Raw genomic sequence first — 22,851 nt, 5'->3', positions numbered from 1 at the left:
CAAAAACAAAGAGAACACATTTTAAAGTGTATATTAGTTCATTTATTATTTGTTTCATACACAACAAAGAAACACCACACTCCAGCATTACAATTAAATCATGTGCAATTTTAAAGACAACAGTTACAAGATTCCTTGATAATGTCATAAAATAAAGTCTTTCACTGGGTGATGAGACTAGTAGTCACTAAAATACTTTTATAAGCAGAGAAAGTTACAGAGAAAACTGTAGAAACAATACCCAAAACAAAAAAGCTATTCTTCATTTTCCACTCAAATGTTTGCGTGTCGTGACATACATAAAACTCGGAGTCAATCAAAACAGAGAAAAGGCTCTTCCTTTACTGTGCCCGCCCATTGCGCATATCCATGTTGTCTGCACATTCTGGATTAGGAACCTGGTCAAGACTCCTAATGTCGTCGAGGAAACTTGTTGGAGTAAGGATGTGAGAAGAGCCTGTCCAAGAGCAAAAATGAACATGAAAAAAACAGCACAAAGCACTGCATAAAATAGATAACTCAGCACTTTTGGTTTTGTTGACTCAGCATTTTCTTCTGAAAGGTATTCCACTCTTCCAGGCTAGAACGATATTTAATATCAATATCTTTTACAGGCAGTCAGGTAGGTTACCCCAGACGTGAAAAATGCCCAAAAGGCTGACTCTGCATTTTTGGTTTTGTCGGCATTTTTTTTTCCAAAAAGAGATTCCACTCTTCCAGGCCAGAATGACATTGAATATCAACATCATCTTCTACCGGCAGCCAGGTAAATTACCCCAGATGTGGAAAATTGCACCAAAAAGCGGAAATGCCACTTTGGTTTTGCTTTCCGAGAAAGACCTTCTACTTTCTCCGGCCAGAACAAGTTTGGACAGGATCACAATATTTTACAAGCAATCGGGTAGGTCGGGAGGTGAAAGACCCAGCCAAAAAAGGGAGATGCCACACAAAAATGCTTTTGAGTCTCAATGCACTATGGCGCACAGCCATTCTAGATCGCTCTAAATTGCTTTTTCACTTCGGTTTAGTGCTACTTGTAATGTAAATGTTATTAGCAAAAATAACTGAATAGGAAGGGTGTTTGTGAGTCACTTGTTTTGTATGTCTGTCAAATAATTCTCTGCTGTCATACGTGATCATTTTTGTAAAACGTGCATTTTTTTAAACAGTTGTTTTTTGACTTGAATTGGCTGAAAAACGCTTACCAATAAGCACTTCCCATTTGCCAGCATAGGCTCTGGTGACTTCATAGGCGGCGCGCATTTCTGAGTAGGTGAGCCCACCGATGACAAATATAATGAGCCTCGGCCCCGTGTGGTACTCTGTTGGAGGTCTATTATTGTGCCACTGGCCCAGACGAGCACTGCCGAAAAGTAAGAGCACAAGTTAAGTGGAGGATATGCTTGGTCAGCAAACATATTTTTTTTCCTACCCCTCTTTTCCAACTAGCAGCAAAGTAAGTTTTCTTAGTTCTGTAAAATTGATTCCGACTGTTTCCTCACGGTTCTATCGATTTTGATTTTTGTTTGTTTTTATCCATCAATCCCCTCACCTAAACAAAAATAAGGCAGCACTTCGTAGAACAGGAAGTACACAAGCAATTGTGCATTACACAGATTATGAGCAGAATCCGCCTGGAAAGCACAACCTCAGATGGGAATTCCCTGCAGGATTAGTTGACGCTAAACACTCTCACTTTTTAAACCCTGTACTTACTCAGTTTTTTTTTCAAAAATATCCACTCTGATTTAGTTAAAGATACAAATGCTATAATCTTGCAAAAATAATCTGTCTGTGACCCTCTATTTAGTTTTATCTACTACTTATTGTTCGTCTTCCATGAATGTTGTAAAAATGTTCAAATGCAAAACTACAGGGAGCATGGTCAAATGATTTTATCGTCTCAAAGACCCTGAGGATTAGTGTAGGAATCTCTGTCTGTGTAGAGTTGGTTGTTTTATCCCAATTGTGCATCACTTCTATCAATCTGCATTCCATTTATATTACTTGTGATTCTGTCTTTGGTTTTGACCAGTGACGCAGGTTGTGTTTGGACTTGAACATGTGATAGGCAATTTTTCAGTTAGGCAAATGAATAAGAACAAAAACTCATGACTAATGGATATGGAATGTTTTCCCATTGCATTTAGGGTTTTTTTTTTTTTTCCAAAGTTTGTTTCCTTTTCTGTACACATGAGTAGTAATTCTGTATTTTTGGTCTGGGGGTCTTTTTTTTCTTTGTTAATAAACTGCATTTCTTTTATTTTTCACAAAAAAAATAAAGTTCACTTAGTAGTCATGAAGGACAGTATTTAAAAAAGGAAAAAAAAAATTCCGTCTAAAATTTAGATGTCGCTACCTCATTACTATAATCTTGCTTGTGACCTACCTGACTGCTGTATGTGTGGTGCTGATAGGGGCGGGATCTGAAATAAAGGGCCAGTGGCGCTTGTCCAGCTTGTCTTCAATGGCATTCTGAGAGAAAACATTTCATTTAAGACAATGTTGTTTACAGGTTCTTTGAGGTCGAATAAAAAGAGTCGTGTTGAACCTCCATTATGTCTTTGAGGATGGGTGTCCATCTGGACAGTTGGTAGGTGCTGTCTGCACGCTGTTTACGCTCAGGCAGAATTGTGCCAGCATTGGCTCCCTAAAACAAAATTAGTGCATTTCTTTGATTATGTGTAACAAGCGCTGACAAACAGCAAGATAAATTGATCTACCTAGGTTATTCCTATCAACAACTTGATTCCTAAAATGTGGATTCCTTCCCTAACTGTAAGAAATCTGCATGTTTTGCTGCGCTGGTCAGAATATTATCCCTCCCATAATTTAAGATGTGAATGTTTGTCAGTACGTGCCCTGTGAGGGCTGGCAACCCTTCCAAGTTGCAACCCGCTTCCTGACAAGCACTCAAAAACAGCTGGAATGGATTTGCTTTTACTGTTAGAATACATCATTACCCCTGCAATGATTTTACAGCCCAGATTTTGGAAGTTGGTGATGATGTTCCTGTCGGCCGTCACGTTAGCATGCTGGATGAGTTTGTCCAAGTTCTCCTCCCCAACGCCTGCAATGATGCTTAATATCAGCAACATTTTTAACATACAACCCTAAAAGCATTTTGTTTTGAGGAAAAGCGACCTTTTTTCTTGTGAAATATGAAGAGCAAGATGATGCGGATTTTGTTGTAGGTGGAAATTTCGTGGTCGAGGAGCACAGGCACAATACTCTTCATGGCGTCTTTTAGAGGCTCCCCATCGGCATTTGTACCCATCACCAAGTCCTTTGCAGATTGATCAATAAAGCGAAAAGACGGATAAATATTAGATAAATGTTGAAAGGCTGATTTATACCTAAATAATTATGTGGTTTTAAAGAAGTATCCAGGCCGTTTAATATTAGATATGTTTGTATTATTTGCTTCTACGTATATCACAGTCTGATTTTCAAGAGAATCCAGGAGGAATGATAGTTTTTTTCTTGGCTAAATCCGTTTTGTGAAAATTGATAAGTATAACAAATTAATAAGTATTACAAGCCCTGTTGAAGCTGTTTGGGATACCGTTTATAGCTGTAAAATCTTACCTCCCAGGAAGACGTGTAAGAATAAAGAATAATAGAATGTATAGTCATTGTAACATGTGTAATGCACAACAAAATTAAAAAGTGCCATTTTGATGATGGCGCTCAAAGGGTTTGCAGTTTGAAACTTTTTCACCCTTTAATTCATACCAAAACAATTGAGTGAGATTTATGAGATGGTGGCATTTAAATAAGCTCATCCTTCAAAAAACTTGGATCAAAAAAGGAAACAGCTCGGTATTTCCAAACAGTTCTCTGTCATCCATTCCGAAAAAAATCACAGCCACAGTTGGGCTTGGAAGGATTATTACATCACCAAGTTATTGAATGTTATTAAGTGTCCTAACACTCCACCGTGCCTTTAGTACTTGCGTGTTGACGTCCGGCCACAATCTCCTAATGCAATGTTATGACTGCTATTCAGCATTAAACACGACCAACCGGGCCGTTGGCATTTGAGCATACATACTGGTGGCGCTATTAATAAATAGGGGTCAGTCACTCAGTGAGCCGAGTTGAAGAGAATTTTTTTTCCCGCTTGACGTTGTGGACGACAGTCTGCTGCTAACGTATGCTCGGTGATCCTCTCTACTATTTAAAATATATGCCCTTGTTTTCACAACTCACACATAAGCAGGCGAGTGCTGAGAACTGTAATGGTCCAAAGGGGAAAATACAACCTCTTTCGGGGATTGGAGGATAAAAAGGTCCATTATCATATCATTCTATTTATAATGTCGGCTAGAGATGTGCAAATACACTCTGTGGGCAGATGTGGAAGAAAAAAACATCCCCACAATAACATGAGATGGTTGATAGAGACAATCTCACAAAAATAAATAAATCAATAAAACATTCTTCTTGGAGCTTAACTGTTCTTTATTAATAGTATTTTAAATGTTAAATTCAAGATTACCTATATTCCAAAATATAGGTTGCTTGGAATAACACATGCCACAGAACAAACAGCAAGAAAAAACAGTTGGTTATATTTTGCAAAAGTAAAAGAATATGCAATAACAAGATAGTCTACTTAAAAGACAAAAACTATTAGAAACCAGTATTTGATAGTCTTAAAGGAGAAAACGGGTCCGCAGCCTACTTCTGGGTTGCGACCCACCAGTAAAGCAATACTGATCAAGACTGTCTGAGTACACCAACCTGTTCGACTTCGCAGAGTTTATCAAGAGCTGCTTTAAACTTCTTCATACACGCATCCGCCAAGTGCAAGTGAGTTGAGTACTGTCAAAAACAATAATGCGGTAGTAAAACGTAACATCCTCCAAAAAAGGAGGTCAAGTAGATTATATGTCATGACTAATTTTGAATGAAACATTGTGAAACATATGCATATATACATGTGTGGCATGGTGATATTTTAGCCAGTTTGACAAGTTTGAGTTTTGCACCATTCAAGGGAAATAAAATGCATTAACATCATGGTTGGGAATAATATCTAAAAAAAATAGAAATAAACACAAACATAATGTCCCTCACCATGCTCAACTCCTTCTGATACTGTGGCATCTTCTTTAACATCTGAGACAAATCTTTTATATTGGCCTGTGGCACAAAACACAATACCTAATACAAATGCACTATAAAACAAACAAATTGTTTTAAAAACAATCCTACATTGTCAGTGCACATTCTCTTGCTTTCGCAAAAAGTGTTTAGCAGCTCTGTCACTTTCCTATAAAAAATAAAATAAAATGAATTTACTTCAAAGGGACAATGATAGAGGTGAGAAAAAAACTCACGTGGAGACGTCGGCAATGTGCAGATGTCTGAGTTGAACCCAAAGTTCGTCATCCTCATCCAGCAACACTTCTCTCTCTTTGGAATTGCCAATGCCGGTTGTCTGATAACTACCAAAAACATAATACGATAAATGAAAAAGTAAACATAAATGACAGGTACAAAAAAAAAAAAGGAAACCAGTATAATTCCCAAATAGAAGTGTTCCCACGTATATATGTCCTTTTGGATGTCCAACAGATCGTAAGCCATTGCCTGGAAGGTTAGCTCGTGCAGAAGAGGTGAGATGGGATCAAACCCACGGTCGACAATGATGAGTTGAGAGCGTCCCTTGTTCACCCCCTGAAATCGGAGGAATGTTAAATATTATTAATGCAAAAGTACTCATTCATCCTTTACCCATGCGATGTTTATTTGTAGTACTTCGGTGTGTACATGTTTCAGAGCGTGGGGTAAGCGATTTGACAATATTATATCGTAACAAGCTTGTGATCTCCCAAAAAACCCAATTGTTATTTTATTATCATTTATTTTAATTACATTTAATGAAGCAGATTTTAATATGCAATCGGTGATTAGTTCATTTGTTTTTAAATACCTTATCAGTAAAACAACTTGACCAAATGCATTCAGTTTTGTTATGTTTTTTTTCCAAAAGGAATTTGGTGGAAATAAAAATAAATAAGAAGTAAATAAGCCTATTTGTTAATAAACCAAATAAAAAATCCAGACAAAAAAATTGCATGCATTTTTAACAAAATGCAGTCACAAAATGAACTTAAAAAAGATACGTGCCTGATCAGACTTATCCCAGTAGCAAGGAAAGGGAGCTAAAAGAGAGAGAGAGAGAGAGAGAGAGAGAGAGAAGAAAGAAAAAAAGGGACAAAGGCAGGGGGGAAATAAACACCCGCAACCAGTAAAGTTGAGAAGCTGTACCATCCCCATAGATGTTTACAGTCTTGTTTTTAAAATAGAATAGAATAGAGAAAAGTGATATTTCATCTACATAAGAAAGGTCAAAGAGTAGCAGTTGTAGTAATGCACTATAACCTCTCCCATGCTGGGGTTGTCTGCCTTGTGGGCGTTAAGGTGCTGGAAAACCTCCTCCGCTAGTCTGGCATTCTTGTCCAGGCCGCTATGGTAACAAGAGCAGGAATAAATCGGTGCAATTCTTTCAGCTCATGAAGCACTTACAAGGAAAGTGCATACTTGCGGTATCGGATGGCGGGGTACTCTTTCAGCGTGTCGCAAAGAGTGGCGATCTGCTCCGCGAGACTTTCAATCATTTTGTCTTTTGTGTCTTTATTGGACTTGGGGCTGTAAAATGTGTGGAAAGTTGTTGGATCATCCAGGGAGAACACCTATAGGGGATACAGGGAAGAAAAAATATACAGTTTAGTTCATTTTATCGATAAATAATGCGGCCTTCAAAATGAACTACTAGCAGTGACACACACCTAAAAAAAAAAATTTTAAATCAAGGGGGCGATTATACTGTACATTAAGTTATCAGGGCCATAATGTACAAATATGTTTTTAGAAGCATTGCCCGCGAGTGCCCAAAAGCGCTTTTTTGGGGTTTTATTTTAAGAGACTACTACAAAGGGAGGTGGCGATAATGCTCTGGGAATGATTTCCATATGATAAATCACCATTAGATGGCAGGAATGGCTTTGATCAGATCTTTGTCCACACATTTTGGTAGTATTTCTGTAGCAGTATCTTTGGAGTAGTATTCCTGTATTATAGTATTCCTGTATTATAGTATTACTGACGTATTTTGTTATATTTCTGCCGTAGATTACTACAACATGTGGTATATGCAGCCCTTTGAGACATTGTGATCAAGGGCTGTACAAATAAGTATGACTTGACATTAGGGGGGGGCCCCCCCACTTCCTAGTCTTGCTTCCTAAATCCAGCGATTGAAGAGTGTAGGCAGCCCCGTATGGTGAGCATTGGTGTAGTGAAACAGTGTGGTCAGAGTAGCAAATATATGGAGAAGTACAGACAGCTAAAGCTTCAAACTTTTTTCTTTATAAAAAGATGACTAAGTCCCTTCGTCAGCATTATGGCAAATAGTGATGACGTTGCGTGCATTGCCATAGTGAACAAAATCATCTGATCACGTCACAGCAAACACCAGGCACGGGAAGGTTCTTGCAAAGTTAATGCATAAGTTCAGTGTTCTTGCAAAAAAATTGTGTTTTGCAAGCAAAGTGCCTTCCTGTTTATTGAAAGCAATATTTAGGTATTGGAGGTATCACAAAAAACTGAAGTGAAAGTTCTGCTTGAAATGCATTCTTTTCCAAAAAGCTGTTTCTCAAATTTCTCAGAGATCTTCTTGGAATCAAGTATTGCCAAGAATCTTAGCCATGTTCAAGTGTTGTTTACTCAACAATGGGAAAAGCTAAAAACATACCGTAAAAATTAGACTGGAAGCTGCGACTTTATTCCTAAAATTTAAACCCTGCAGGTTATTAATGCATTTTTCCTAACAGCTGCCATGGGCGCCTGAACACTAAAGGTAAGGTGAGGCAGCTAGAATGGATGTGTTGAGGAAGACACAAGTTTAATTTTACTTTGCGCATTGTGCATGAATAAAACTAGCATTAGGAGACCTTCACCATGGAAAAGGTGTCAATCACTAACATATTGGGAATGATTGTGATTTTCCATGAAATTTGTTTTCTAACTGCTGTGATGTTTTCATGGTTGACTGAACCTATTTTAATTCTACTTCTAATAATTACAACCTGGTAATAACAGTAAAAACATAGTAATAACATAAGTTGCCTTTTTTGAAATGAATAGCAAACTTGTAGCCCTTCATGCCAATCAGTTACGAAAGTAGCTCTCAGCTTCAAAAAGTAGGTGACAACCAATTTTTATTCAAGTTCAGTTGTTGTATTTTCTAAAAGAAAAAAAAAAAGAAAAGGAAAAAAATAAAACTCACCTGAGACTCATAGGGTAGAAAAGCCACATTGATCTCTTTTAACGTCTTAGCAGCCTTGGAGACTCTTGATCTTGCAATTTCATTGAAAAGATTGTCAGGGCAAGCTAATGGAGTAAATTAAATTCATGAAAAGAACCTAAAAGAGCAATCCGATTCTTTTGTGAACAATTATTTCAATCAGTGTCTTACTGTCAGTGAAGAAAATGTGGGCTGCTTTATAAGTGAAGGCACTGTCCTTGAAGTCATTAATGAGAGCCCGTACTGACTGCAAGTAAAAATATTGGTTAACTCTTTATCAAGCACACATTACAACAGCCAACATTACTGCAGAGATGTCAAACTCAGTCTGTTCTCAGGTGGCTCAGATCAGTAAAGTAATGTCAACTAAAAATCTCTAGCTTTGTTTCTTTTAGTATTGTTCTTCATCATACAGTCTCAATAGTAAGCTACCCTACGTATCATAGTCCCAGATGACAAGGTATCTTTTTCTAAACACAACACATTTACATACCTACAAACAATATCATTATACATGTTTGACTACCACCATTTTCCCCTTAAAAAGGCCAACCACTTTCTAAAAAGGATTACCGCTTTTAAAAAAATAAACATCAAAAAGAAGCGAGACCAAGACTTTGTGGGATCACATAAGATTTCAGTTTTGGTAAAAGTTTGCCACTTCAAGTTTTAAACAAGCACGTGTTGTTGTTGTTGTTTTTTTTTTTATTTTATTTTTTTTATAGTATTCCGGAGAAAGATTGTGTTTAATAAGGTTGGCATTCATGTATTTATTCACAGACAATGGTGACATTTGGTTTTTTTTACATATTTAGCTTAGATTTTGTTAAATGCTTTAATTTAACAGTTGAGTGAATGCAGTTTCACACCTGAATCAATCTAGAGTACTATTCAAACTCAACATTGGGCTCTAGCGACCAGAGAGCAAATGGTTTGCATTCATTTAAATAAATAAAAAGTATATAAAACATTTGATAGAAATGACCAAGAGACTCACTCCTTTTTTTTTTACTCAGAAATTCATACCGGGCCAGATTAAACCATCAAATGGGCCAGATTTGGCTCACCGGTCATACTTTTAACATATTAGATTACTGTATGCCATTAATATTGGGGATAAGCACTGGGGTGGGTCGTGGTAAAACTCTTATAAGACAGTTGGCGTATTTTTGATAGAGTGCATGTTTCCGTATTGCAGTTATTAGCACAGTGGCTTCACACGCGAAAGGTCCCCGGTTTGAGACCAGGTGGAAACATGTGTTGGCCTGGAGAGGTACAGGCATAGCCAGGTTGTACTTGCCCAGGACACACCACAGGAAATGGTGCCTCCACGACCCTAGTGGTTAAGGGGTCCAAACAACCACATAATTTTAAGGCAAAAGTGTGGAGTTATGTGCTTGGCCAAGGACTACATCAAAGTCAACCATTAAGAGACCATGAGATCAATCGCTTCTGATGTTGCTTTGGAACAGACCTTTTCCACCGGTGAAATCAAATATATGGCCTCCAGGCAAGAGATAGGTTCCCTGCTTTTATTGAGATCCTCAACAACTGAAAACATAAGGCAAGTCAATTACATTTAACTACTAAAAAACAGCTGTATTAGACATATTTTAACAAGCGTTCATAATCCCGAGGACAGGAATTGTGTCAGGCTGTCAGATAAACACATTGTGCATTCCACTCCGCAGGATAACCAGAATTACACTTACTCGTGACACCCTCAGCCAAGATGTCTGACATCTTGCAACACGATGACAGAATCCGCATGCTCATGTGGTCGACAATAAGAACCTTTGACATATTATCATTAAAAGAAATATTACAGAGGAAATCAGAGATGCAGTTTGTTATTGTGTTCAGATAATGTCTACCTTCCATTCGCCATCCTTTCTCACACTTTTGATGACACCATTTAGGATTTCTGTGGAGACAAATAAATAAACTGGTTATGAGACAGTGCACCACAAGTTTTTTATCATTAACCAGAAAAACAATAAGCAAAACAACAAAGCAAATTTAACTAAATGTATGAAAAGTTATTGGATCAATGTGCTGTGCTGTATAAAACACATGTACCACACCACGCTCTTCAAATCCTGTCAGCACTTAAAGTCAGAGATGTTCAAAGGGAAACTGAAATATTTGACCAATAGATGTCACTGTGTTGTGTAGTGCAACTGAAAACCAGTGCAAAAAAAACACAAGGAAGAATACAAACTACAGCGTCCCAAAGTAACCAAACCACATCATTTTCTTTCTCATTATTTTGCCTGACGTTTAACGAAGGTTTTTTTGGTACCTGTAACAGAAAGATGGGGAACTATCACGTCAGCTGCTTCTAGGTGAGGCTCATATTATGTCAAGTAAATGCTAATTTCTGTATGAACATTTAGAAACAGGTGTGTTTATACAACAATTCACTTACTTTGGCTTTTTATACAAGTACATATATTGTTTATTAGAGTACTCTATTTTGACACGAGTTATTAGGCAGTTGAACATCAGTAAAAAAAATTGTTGCCCTGGTATTATTGTTCTTTCAAATAAACAGAAAATAAAACTTAATTTTAATAATAGTTAAAGCAATTATACTAGGCCAATTAAATTGGCAAATTAAAGGTAATTTGAAATTGGATGCCATCTGACAAAGGAATACAACATTATTCGAGACTTAAACCTAAGACACCCAAAAAAAAAAAAAAAAAAAAAAAAAAAACGGTAACCAAAATGATGAAAGTGTATCGGAGTCAGATCAGGATGCTTCTCCTGCTACTGGTAACCATGGAAAACCAGTACCATCTGTTTCATGTGAGAGGACAAACCACTACCCAAAAAACAGCCTAGAAAGGGATGGACGCCGCCACGCTGTACTTGCCCAAGACACACCACAGGAAGTGGTACCCTGACGACCCAGGTAGTTTTAGGGATCACTCAACAGTCATACTGTTCATATTTTTTCAAAAGTTTTCTTTTCAAAGTTTTAAATATTGAAAAGGAGAGTGTGTATTATATAGCAGTTGTCTGCTGCCACAGGGCGGATAGTCGTTTGGTACCTGGCCACACAGAATGAAAAAAATGTTCCCTTATTTGCCTAAACCGCATCTACTCGTGTATGACATGCGATTTTTTGATCCAAAAGAGAATGGGTATATCATTATATTTGAACAATGATTCATCAGTCAACGGATGTCGCTGGCCGCATTGGCACAGCGTTGGATGCAGTGGGAATCGAGCCGGGACAGTGACAATTTTAACCACTTGACCATTGGGGGTATGTATGACGTGGGAAAAGGCTTAAGATTGTATTTAATCGTACAGACTATTATCACACCATCCCCTGATCTAAAACCTTCATAAAGGCTAAGAAAAAAATCAATGCTGAGGTCCAGCTAACCTCTGAAAGGCAGGACAACACTTTACACCGAAGAACAAGAGCAACCATAAGATGAAGGTGCTGTATCTGAGTCAGATCAGGAGGCTCCTTGTTGGACCAATGATTCTTAACGTATGATTGCAGTCTCATTATGTCAATTCGACAACGGTGTGAATGACGGTATATAATGCCACTGTTCATGTGCAAAATAAATGAGAATCAAACGTCTTTCTGGCAATACGCGAGTGTTTTGTTTTGGCGTGATCAGGCAAAGAGCTTATTTGGTGCGCCGCTCATAGACTACTTCCGAAGTGGGATGACTACTGGTAATCTGACACTCCTGCTACTGGTAACAATGGAAGTCAGTACTATCTATTGGGAAACAAAAACCTCATCAAAAACAGGACAGAGGAGGGATGGGCGCTAACAGGCATTATTTGCCCAAGCCACACCACAGGAAGTGGTGCCCCGACGACCCAGGTGGTTATGGGATACATGAACCGTGATTCATAAATGCCTTTTTTAAATACGGGGTATACTCAAAACATTCGAATTCGAATATATTAAATACTAACTTTATCTTTTTAAATAAAAAAATTGCGAAATTATTTTGGGGTAAATAACATGTTGCTACAATTGGATAAATTAGAACATGGACAATTGAACGCGTAGATAATATTGATTTTAAAAGATAGAGAACTTCTAGCGTATTTGTCCCCATTAGCTCAACATCTAATATTTTTAAGTCACTGAAGGAAAAGTAGGAAAGAAACTTGGCAAGCTATAACTTCCCCATTACGTAAGCTAACTAAAATTTAGCCTTCACCTTAGAGTCATTTTGACGTCAAAAACTCCAAAAAGAAATGACAAGAGAAAGAGTTCACCAAGTTGTTATTTTAAAGCGTTGATGATATCCTCGCTCGGTTGACATCGCTTTAAATCAAAATTTTGATTGAATTCTGAGCGTAGTCATATTTTAGAAGTTCGTTCGAGCATCACGTTCGTATTAACGAGTCATCACTGTTACACACGCTTTTTACTTCAGAAATTGTATCCAAGTCCTACAGAAGTGGAAAACACATTAAAGTAGTTCAGCAACGACACACTTACTTTCTCCAACGATTGTTTTTAGCCCGATTGGTGCCATTTTAACAATAGTCAGGGAACTTCAACTTGTGTCAAGGGAGTTCACTTCCTTGTTGTTAAATTCTGTCCGCTTGCGCGTCATAAATATTTCTGTGAAACAGCGCCTTCTACAGTCTACTACTAGCATAACAGTGTTTATTTATTTATTTTTCTCCATTAATTGATTCCCAACGATTTATGAGCCGTCGGTGCTGTGGTTAGCACGTTCTGAGGTCATGAGATCGAACCTTCCTGTGTGGAGTTTACATGTTGTCACTGTGGTTGCGTGGGTTTTCTCCAGGCTTCTCACATTTCAAAAACATGCATGTCAGGTGAATTGTCCGGTCCAAATTGTCCGTAGGTGTGAATGAGCGAGTGGGTTGTCTGTCTCTGTGTGCCCTGCAACTGGCCCAGGTCGGGGTGTCCCCTGCCCACTGCCCAAAGACAGCTGGGATGTACTCCAGCACCCCTGCGACCCTACCGAGGATAAGTGGTGCAGATAATGGATGGATGGATGGATGGTTGGATTTTTGAGCCAGGACACTCAATCTCTGTCGTCTATCGAAAATATTTCAAGGTACAGCACTTTGAGACTCTTTGTGATTAAGGATTATACAAGTAAACATGACTTGACTAATATTATCGACTATGTTTAAATTTATTTTAAGTTTCAGTCCAATATCAGTCACAATTGTTTTTTTTTTTCACATTTTTGTCAAGCTAATCCCGTTCCGGTCAAGCATTTTTTAAATTTATTTAAGATCAAGATGAGATTGCTTTATTTATCCAGTTTTGGACAACAATTAAGATATTTTGTAGTAAAAAGTGCAACTTGGTACTGTTCTGTGCAGAATCGACAAAATGCGAGGAATATAACAAAATACACTTTTTTTTATTACTTGAGAATAGTTGTGGAAAGGTTGTTACAAAATTACTGACATTTGGGGGCTGTGCAGAATGTCTAGTACTACAGAAGTACATAAACATGAGTTTTGTAATGAAGCCATGCTAAGGGATTAGGTTTGGTTTTAACTGGTGTTTACACTAATATACGCATTTGTTAGCGCGTGTGCGACACAGTTCTGAGGTAATGAGATCGAACCTTCCTGTGTGGAGTTTGCATGTTCTCCCCGTGCTTGCATGGGTTTCCACCGGTTTCCTCCTACATTCCATAAACATGCATGTCAGGTTAATTGGCCGATCCAAATTCTCCTTTGGTGTGAATGAAAGAGTGTTCTGTCTCTGTATTCCCTGCAACTGGCAGGCAACCAGTTCAGGGTGTCCCCTGCCCACTGCCCGAAAACAGCTGGGATGGGCTCCAACACTCCATGAACTTACTGAGGATAAACGTTGCAGATAATGGATGGATTTATGGATAGTCTGACTGTGCCTATGTAAGCAGTTTCTCATATACAAGCCACAAAAATCCTGACAGATCATCACATTTATTGACGACAGCGGCAAGAATATTAGTAGGTCTTTCATGTCTTAAAATGTGACATTATATAAAGATGTCATGTCAAAAAAAAGTACATCACCCAAAAAATACAAGATTATAATTGTGATTTCACTTCACAAACCTTGATTTCATTGCATGTACAAAGGTTATGTGGGAAATGCAAAATCCAAATAAAAATCACCATTTAACTTTCCATTATATTGGGACATCAGTTTTATAAGAACAAATATTTTTTAAACTTCTCTAGTTCTCAGACTCCATGGAGATTTGTTTCAGGTACCGCCGCTCTTCCCGTGCACGCACTCGCTCTTTGAAGTCCTCCAACTCTTTCCTCTGCAAGTAAACATGTCAAGCCAAATATTCATCGATCTAAAGTACAGTTATTTAAAGGGACAGGGTGTATCATTTGACAGGTATATGTTGCTGCATGGAGTCCGACAACCAAAAAATGAGGAAGACTACAAACTACGGGGACCCAGAAGTGACCAAACCCCACTTTTTTCAGCAAGCCTTTCACAATATGTTTGAGTCTTCAAAGCAAGAAGATGGCGGCTAACTATGTCTACTACTTCTAGGTGAGGCTTATGTAATGTAAAATACTTATGTGAACTGTTCGACTTTTTAATATTTAAAAACAAAATACAAGTTAGTTAATGTATTTTTGCCTCAAGAAGCTGTGCAGAGTTTGGAACTTTTTTCTAGCATGTGTCATCATTGCAGTCTCTGTCATGCTCTGTATGCTGAGCGTTCAAGTATGTGTATTTTTTAGATGCACTGTAGTAGATTGGTTGCAAAATGTAACACAATCATTGCAAATAAGAATAATAAGATACATGGCAATAAGAACGATAATTAAGAAGTACGATTTTGTATTGAGTAAAAGTAAAAAAGAGTTACTTACATGAAGAGACTCGTCTGCGGGGAAAATCTCCCTCTGAGTTGCAGAAAATATTTCATCATAGAACAGAGAAAGATGAACACAACATGTTTACAAAACGTAAACGACAACGTAGAAAAATTAGCTGATTATCGGGTTACCAACCTTCCTCTTTACGACGTATTCCTCAAAATATTCTGCTTGATTCGAGATCCAGAACATTGTAACAGGAAAGGACAAATACAACATCATCTGTTCAACGAAAACAAGAAATCAAGAATGTCAGACTTCAGCCACAGTACTGAAATTGTTTTTATTCATAAATAACAGCAGCAAACTTACTCTAAATATTTCTATTTTTACTCCCATTTGAACTTGAAGGTTGAACACAGCACCGCTGAAGCGTTATCTAAATTTGAACTACAAGCTAAGACTTTGCGCTTTCCCACGCAGGAAAAAAATATCAGTCGCCACCTTATTGTTCTGTCTTTTTGTAAGTTGGCTGATTACAATTTTACTTACTGTTCCTAATAAATAGACTGCGATCACTTGTGTAACTAACATACAGTAAACAGTTTTCATCGGTCTATAGTCCGACCGGAGTTTACTTCCGGGGCACTCCGGAAAAAAATAATCACAGGACAGACAATGCGCATGCCTACCCGTAATGGGACCTTAAACCTGTACAACATTTATGTGTTTTTTCGTTCCAAATCACGGACGATATTTTATGATAATTCACTCGGATACGCAGAAATTCCCATTTTATTTTCATACAAGCCAAAAGGCGTGTTTAACATTACATACATTTCGAGATGCGTTATTTCCGTCAAGGGGCGCTGCACACCTTTGACTCCTGTTTATTACCGTGATCTGATTGTTCGATGTATTAACAGTTGTCTTGTGTAGGCTTACGTGTTAATAACTTTATCTGTAGTGTTTATTTAATCTAAAAATCGTATTGGCAAGAGAAGTGTATTATTTCGAAAGTCCACAGTTGCAGAACAGTACATAAAATATGTGATATGTGTACAGTTGAAAAGGTTAGATCAGGTGGGCTGGATCAGTAAAAGAATGTCAACTCCAAATTTTTAGCTTTGTTTTTCAGAGTAATGCGTCTTCAAACGACTCTTTTTATAGATCAGGGATCACATGGAATCGTTTCTAAACACAAAACACTTACATACCTTCCAATACTACTGCTTTAACGATACTATCAGAAGTTTAAAATCGCATTTCTTTTTTTTTCAATTTCTCTTTTAGTTTTTTTTTTTTTTTGAAAATGTCTTTTTTTTACAAAGGAAAGAGAATAGGCCTAGACATTTAAAAGCTTCGGCTTCATCCTACTCCCTTTGCTACATTGTATTTGTTAAGTATAACCTTTAGCTGTAAAAAGTGTCGATAAAAATTGTTCAAACCTCATATTGTTAGAATATGATATAATGAAATTGTGAATGTATTTAACTGCTGTTAAAGGTGTCGATAAAACCTCATATTGTTAGAATATGATATAATGAAATTGTGAATGTGTTTAATTGCTGTTAAAAAATTTGACAAAAATTGTTCAAACCTCATATTGTTAGAAAATGATATAATTAAATTGTGAATGTTTATTTGCTGTTCAAAGTGTCGAGAAAAATTGTTCAAACCTCACATTATTTATTGCTGTTAAAAGTGTCAATAAAATTGTTCAAACTAAAAAAACTAAACTAAAATAACCTTCAGTAGACATTTAAAATAAGGTAAGAATACATCAACAGATATTGAACTTGTGAGGACCGGGAGAAGAGCTCACTGTTAAGACAATTACGTCCCTTCCTAAAGCCTTCTTTTGAGCCCCCTTTTTGTTACAGCCATCAGCTTGTTGATTTTTTTCAGCCATTCCACCCTGTTGACTTTCACACGACTGATTTGTTTTTTTTTTTTGTGCGTGCGCAATACTTTGTTGTTTCCCGTTGTAATGAATGATTGGGGGCGTTTTCTGTGCTGTGCCTAAATATACAAAAGAAAAGCATCAAAATTATTATTAAAAAATATTTTTTTTCACAAAAACCATTCGAATTAATTTATACAATTATTATATTATTGTTTTTTTCCGCTACCATCGTATCCAAACGTGACACTGTTCAACTTGTCGACTGGCACGCACATTACGTCCCAGACGAAAAGACCTACGCGTGACGTCACCATCAAGGAGAGGTGTTCATGATCCTCGGAGAGAAAGAACCCGCGCTCACTGGCAACCTGATAAACCCAGGTAATCGCCATTGTTTCAACCTACGATTTTCTAGGTTTGTCGTGTCCGTCACCATTGCCCGCGAGGGTTGCGGAATATGGTGACGGTCGCGCAAAAGCCCTGAACTGGGGTAAGGGGGGACATTGGTAGCCGGCGCCCGTTGCGAGCGTTGACTCGCACGGCAGGCCTTCTCCTCCTTGCTAGGCTAGCATATTAGCCAAACGTTTGCTAGCACTTGTCTACAAAAAGACTCAATAACTGCACTTGGCTCGTGTGTTTGTCTGACGTCCCTTTCCACTTGTGAACCACCGTTACCCAACATATACGGTCGATAGCCCTTTAGAAGCCGCTCCAAACATTGTTCCCGGCGGCTAATGGCTACTTGCTCGTCGACTGTCCTGTGTTGTGGAGACAGTGACACCGTCATGGTGATGATGGCGCTCACTGAGGCTATTTTGCTCAGAACCTCAGATCCTGTGGGCCTAATAATGGCATTCGGGGTCAACGTGATCTATTTAACTGTCAGTGTCGAGGTTAGTTGTCCCCCTTCGTCTGCGTTAGCCATTCTGGTTTCACTTTGCCTTGTTCACATCTCCGTTACGAAAATTCTTTTAATTCATGGCCTAACGCGAATCCATTCGATGCACATTGACTAGCCGTTATCCTTTGATTCAATCACCGATAGTCGAGACGTCAAATGACTCTATTAGTATAGTGTCGACGAAACCAGTTGCACTTTAGTTGTATACAATATCTGTTTAAGCAGCTCTAAGGTGCCGACGCCGGTTTATTGTCAAACTTGTCCAGGTTCGATTGTTCGTAATCCTAGAAAAAGCTTTAATTGAATGTTGTCTTCTCAAGGATTGGAAATTGCTCCGGTTTTGGGTGAAGTGTTTCTCAGTGTTTGAAATTGTTGTGATGTTTTTTAACAAGTCTGCTTAAAAATGATGCAGATACTGCTCTCGTGTGGTTTCGCTTTGCCATTGAATTTCTTTTAGGCCCTGAAGATGTTTCAATTTTATTGGATAACTACAAGTCAAACGTTTATAAGAAAATAAGTTTCAAAAATATATTTATCATCATAGTCTGTAGTCTGCAATAATCTGTGGTCTCTGCAGACCTTTGAGACTCCCTTGTGATTAAGGGATATACAAATAAATATGACTTGACTATTAAAAATGTTACAAGACCAAATCCAAGACAGTTAATTAAAAAAGCAATACACCATAAATGCAAATATAAAAAGTTCAACTATACCATCCATCCATTATCTGCACCGCTTATCCTCAGTAGGGTTGCGGGGGTGCTGGAGCCCATCCCAGCTATCTTTGGGCAGTGGGCAGGGTGAATCCTAAACTGGTTGCCAGCCAGTCGCAGGGCACACAGAGACAGACAACTCGCTCCCTCATTCACACCTAGGGACAATTTGGACCGGCCAATTAACCTGACATGCAAGTTTTTGGAATATGGGAGGAAACCGGAGTGCCCGGAGGAATTCCATGCAAGCACGGGGAGAACATTCAAACTCCACACAGGAGGTTCGATCTCATGACCTCAGAACTGTGCCGCACACGCGCTAACCACTGCGTCGCCGTGCTGGCCTACTATACTTTCCATTGTACAATATTTTGAAAAGAAGCTCAAAAAGTACAAATAGTGTTAACAATATAAAATTAAAACCTTATAGTATTAACAGAAATAGAAACTATTTTACTACGACAACTCTAATAGAGCAACAGTCAAAGGAGTCAAACCAAAAATTCAGGAATGGCTCTGTTCCACTTTGACAACATATTAACAGGTTTTTGTTCAGGAACAATAAAATGTTTACATTTTTGGTAGCAGCTCATTGCTCTCTGTATTGTGAACTTTTTTCATGTGTTTGTGCAGCAGGCCAGGTAGGGAGAGGTGCTAAAAGTGTGCCTGTAAGTCATACTAACTGGCATAAACTCAAAAAGAGCGCTGAGTCAGAGAGAGGACTGCGATATCTACATATAGAAAGTGGCACTTTGAAGAAATTGGAGATTTCATGTATTTATCCCAAGACAAGAGGGCGTGGGACAAAAAAATCGATTCATGTATATATCCTGATTCTATTTTTAAATCGAAGTATCTCCCCAGAATCGATTTTGTGACATCAGATCCAGTACGTAAAAATCTAACAAGCATCAAAAGTGAAAAATGGAGTTTATCTGCAACCCAGGGATTTGTAAAACTTAATTTCAAAGCTCACAATTCAGCTTGTTTCGTTTAGAGGCCGTTTTTGCACAAATTTTATTTTTGTATAACTTTAAAGCATCCCCCATAAAACAACGTTTATTTCGTTAAATTCGAAAGATCTTGATTTTAATTCTATAGCTTAAGCCTGCGCTATTTTTTTCTTTTAACGGCTCTATTTTCATTTTATCATCTTACAGTGTGAACTGTAAAAAGGGTCATTAAAGGACCACATTTGTGTTACATTGATATTTCAGTTTATTACATTTTGTGGCTGTAAACCTGTTGTTGCACAGTGTTATGTTCTCATTGTCTAAGTTGAAATAAATTTTAGCTTCCGGACTGACCGACACAGACTCATGTGCATTGTTTGGACATCATTTGTGGTTTATAGTCCCAAAAGCCTATGATTTAAGTTTGTTTTTTTAGAAATAAAAATTAAATTGCAATTATCAATTATATCAAATCACAATACTTGTAGAATCAGAATCATGATCATTAAGAATCGTGATATATATCCAATCAGCACCTTGGTATTGTGTTACAGTAGAATCGTGACCTATGCATATCGTCCCACCTCTAAAGACAATAGTATCAATCTGATCCAGGTACTTGCTTAGTATCAATAATATCAATATTTAAATCGATCCGACAACCGTACTTATCACATACTTGTCAACCTCACCCGATTGCTCCATTTATAATAATTGCATTTCTCCTTACTAATCAAAAATACCACTTAATCATTAATTTAAAAACAATTGTGTCAACATTTGACACAACACGACACCTATTTACTCACAGCAAGACAAACTTCGTAGAACAAAAACAAGATAATTTGTGTAAACAAGTTTAATTTTTTTTAACCAAAAAACACTATTCATTCACATCTTTCTTAGTTTTTTCCCCACTTTCAAAAAATACAGTGTTTATTATACACAGCTGTGCAGGATTGCGCAGACTTCCTCAATTCTACAAATGGTTCACTAGACCAGTGTTTTTCAACCAGTGTGCTGTGAGACCTTGTCTAGTGTGCCGCTGGAATTTGCCCAATTTTATCTTTCCAAAAAATCAGGCCATTATTCAGTATTTTTGCTATCATCAGATGAGGAACTGTAATAGTCATCCATATCAGTAGGTGGCAATAGAATTTTATATAGTTTTTATAATCTAATTATCTGCTCATGAGGTACCACACTACATTTAAAAAGTGAATTTGTTTAACAAAGCGGTGTAAAAAATATATAAACATAAATAAGTATTATTTTGTTCTTTTTTGTACTATGAGGTAGTACAGTGAAATATTTGACATCACTTAATTTTCAAATATTTTCGACAGACGGTGTGCCTCGGAAACTTTTTATTAATAAAAGTGTACCTTTGTTCTTAAAGGGTTGAAAAACACTGCACTAGGCGGTACGCGTCATTTGAAAACTTTTTAATTATCGATCAAGCCAGCCCTAGGCTTGTAGTTTTTTTTTTTTTAATTTGGCCCTTCCTTCCAGTTGACTTTGACACCCATGATTTAGTGGTAACTCTTTCATGTGTGGTTGACTAGAACATATTATTTCTCCGCTTAACGTGGTCATTATATCCAATCAAAATATCTTCTTCGAATATGTGACGTAAGAAAACTATTTTGCAAATAGGGGGCTTTTCAGCTTTCAACAACTTTATAAGATAATAAGTTCAGTTTCCTCCTTGCTCTCAATGTTTGTTGCTTTGTTGTGTCCTTATGTTTGTTAAAAAGTATTTCAGGTGAGATGGCTTGGAAATAATCTCTGTGGGTATTGACCAAATTGTGCATTTTCGACATGCAAACAAAATAAATGAGAAAACGCTGCCAAGAAATCCATTTATTCAGGACAAATCTTCTGATGACCATTCTGCACGTGTCAATCTTTATCTTACCACAAACATCTCATTGTGTTATTATACAAATAAGTGAAGACCACCACAACATATGGATGCAAGCAAATCCCTTTCATAGCGAGGTATTTTGAATGTGTTAAGTCATTAATTCAACCATTTTCCGACCGCTTGTGTGATTTTTAGAAATACTTGGGTATATGTTTACTAACTCTAAATTTTTACCCAAATCCTATTTAATACCCAAATAAATAAATGAAAGACACTAAACAGTGCAAATGTTAATGACATGAAGCACGCTACTAAAGCAGTCGAGATATTCTTTTTTAATGGCAAATAATAAAAATATTGTCCATTGAAAAATGCCAACCGTGCATTACACTTGTTGAGGTCAAACCTGAAGGTAATATTTCCAAAGAAAAAAAACAAGAATTGACAACAATATTCAGTATTCTCTCATGTTAATACATTCCAGACTGATGGCTTTAATCCTGGAGAACCCATTTCTTTGGAAAATTTTGACCCAAGGCTTCTCCAGGGTTGGCTGCAAATTATTTCGTACCAGGTATTAAAAGGTTTATGTGTTATTGGTAATCCATTGCACGTTTTATTTGAGAGACTGTAAAGTCTCTCTATAGTGCATATGAAGATGGCCACTTTTGTAGACAAGGCATAACCAAACCTTTTTGAAACTAAGAGCTACTGTTTGTAAGGGATTGGCCAAAAGGGGGCTGCCATTTTGATATAGATTTCTTAATTACTTTTTATTTTATTACTATTTTGTCACTATGTTATCAAGTTGTAGTTATTAGAAGTTAAGTTAAAATGGGCTCATTAAAAATTCATGCCAGCTAGAAAGTAGATTTCCGAGAAAATCACAATGACCAATCACTGATGAAGTATTTGCAGAACCTGTCCACTGGCTACTCAGGTGTTCCTAGGGGGATACTTGGTGTCAAGGGCACAACATTTAGAACTTGTTCGATTTGAATTGAGTCAGGAAAGGCTTTTAGGCCACTCTTACCAAAATTAAACCAATAGATATATTTTGGGGATTCAGAATTTTTCACATTAGAGCCTCTGAATCTGGCATTTAGTATACAATGGGAATTTTAAGCGCATACAAAAATGGAAACGAGCTTCCCTGTTCAAGCATTGCCTTTGAAACATGCTTCTGCTATTTTATTGCATTAAAATAAATGATTTAGGACTTTATGGTCACAGTTGTAGCAAACTTCTTATTCAGTGCCATAATGTTTGAATACATTTTCAGAAACATTGTCCCTGAGTGTCCAACCGTAATTTTTTGAATTTTTATTTGTTTTTATTTGTATACTTTTTTATATAGGCTTTGGCACTGCTCATCAGTAGGTAT

At 37.4% G+C, this 22,851-nt stretch overlaps 3 protein-coding genes across 4 annotated transcripts in view; 1 reads left to right on the top strand and 2 right to left on the bottom strand.

Moving 5' to 3' along the window:
• Positions 1–19: 19 nt before the first annotated feature.
• Positions 20–12,942, bottom strand: stxbp2 (syntaxin binding protein 2). Its single transcript, XM_088328773.1, has 19 exons — positions 12,804–12,942; positions 10,192–10,241; positions 10,030–10,111; positions 9,792–9,868; positions 8,489–8,564; positions 8,300–8,403; positions 6,553–6,704; positions 6,394–6,478; positions 5,555–5,685; positions 5,346–5,453; positions 5,221–5,278; positions 5,083–5,148; positions 4,747–4,827; positions 3,145–3,286; positions 2,964–3,070; positions 2,552–2,650; positions 2,390–2,475; positions 1,206–1,363; positions 20–457 (listed from the first exon to the last, which is right to left on the bottom strand). Exons 1-19 carry the CDS (start codon positions 12,838–12,840, stop codon positions 342–344), a joined length of 1,815 nt encoding a protein of 604 aa, XP_088184899.1. The 5' UTR covers positions 12,841–12,942; the 3' UTR covers positions 20–341.
• Positions 12,943–14,244: 1,302 nt separating this feature from the next.
• On the bottom strand, positions 14,245–17,699 carry pet100 (PET100 cytochrome c oxidase chaperone). 2 transcript variants are annotated; one of them, XM_088328752.1, is made up of 4 exons: positions 17,330–17,699; positions 15,320–15,406; positions 15,179–15,211; positions 14,245–14,610 (listed from the first exon to the last, which is right to left on the bottom strand). In XM_088328752.1, exons 1-4 carry the CDS (start codon positions 17,420–17,422, stop codon positions 14,521–14,523), a joined length of 303 nt encoding a protein of 100 aa, XP_088184878.1. In that variant the 5' UTR covers positions 17,423–17,699; the 3' UTR covers positions 14,245–14,520. The 2 variants fall into 2 exon arrangements, with proteins under 2 accessions (XP_088184878.1, XP_088184887.1); XM_088328761.1 differs by lacking the exon at positions 17,330–17,699 and adding an exon at positions 15,497–16,338.
• The window catches only part of brd4 (bromodomain containing 4), a 41,805-nt gene continuing 36,289 nt past the window's right edge, over positions 17,336–22,851 (top strand). The window contains exon 1 of the mRNA XM_088328740.1: positions 17,336–17,411. The gene's annotated coding sequence lies outside the window, so the exon portion shown is untranslated. The remainder of the gene's footprint in view (positions 17,412–22,851) is intronic.

The sequence above is a fragment of the Urocampus carinirostris genome, chromosome 1 (genome assembly GCF_059441175.1).
Source record: "Urocampus carinirostris isolate Australia breed hairy pipefish chromosome 1, RoL_Ucar_1.0, whole genome shotgun sequence".
NCBI classification, from domain to species: Eukaryota; Metazoa; Chordata; class Actinopteri; order Syngnathiformes; family Syngnathidae; genus Urocampus; species Urocampus carinirostris.
This window is presented reverse-complemented; position numbering and strand designations above follow the sequence as displayed.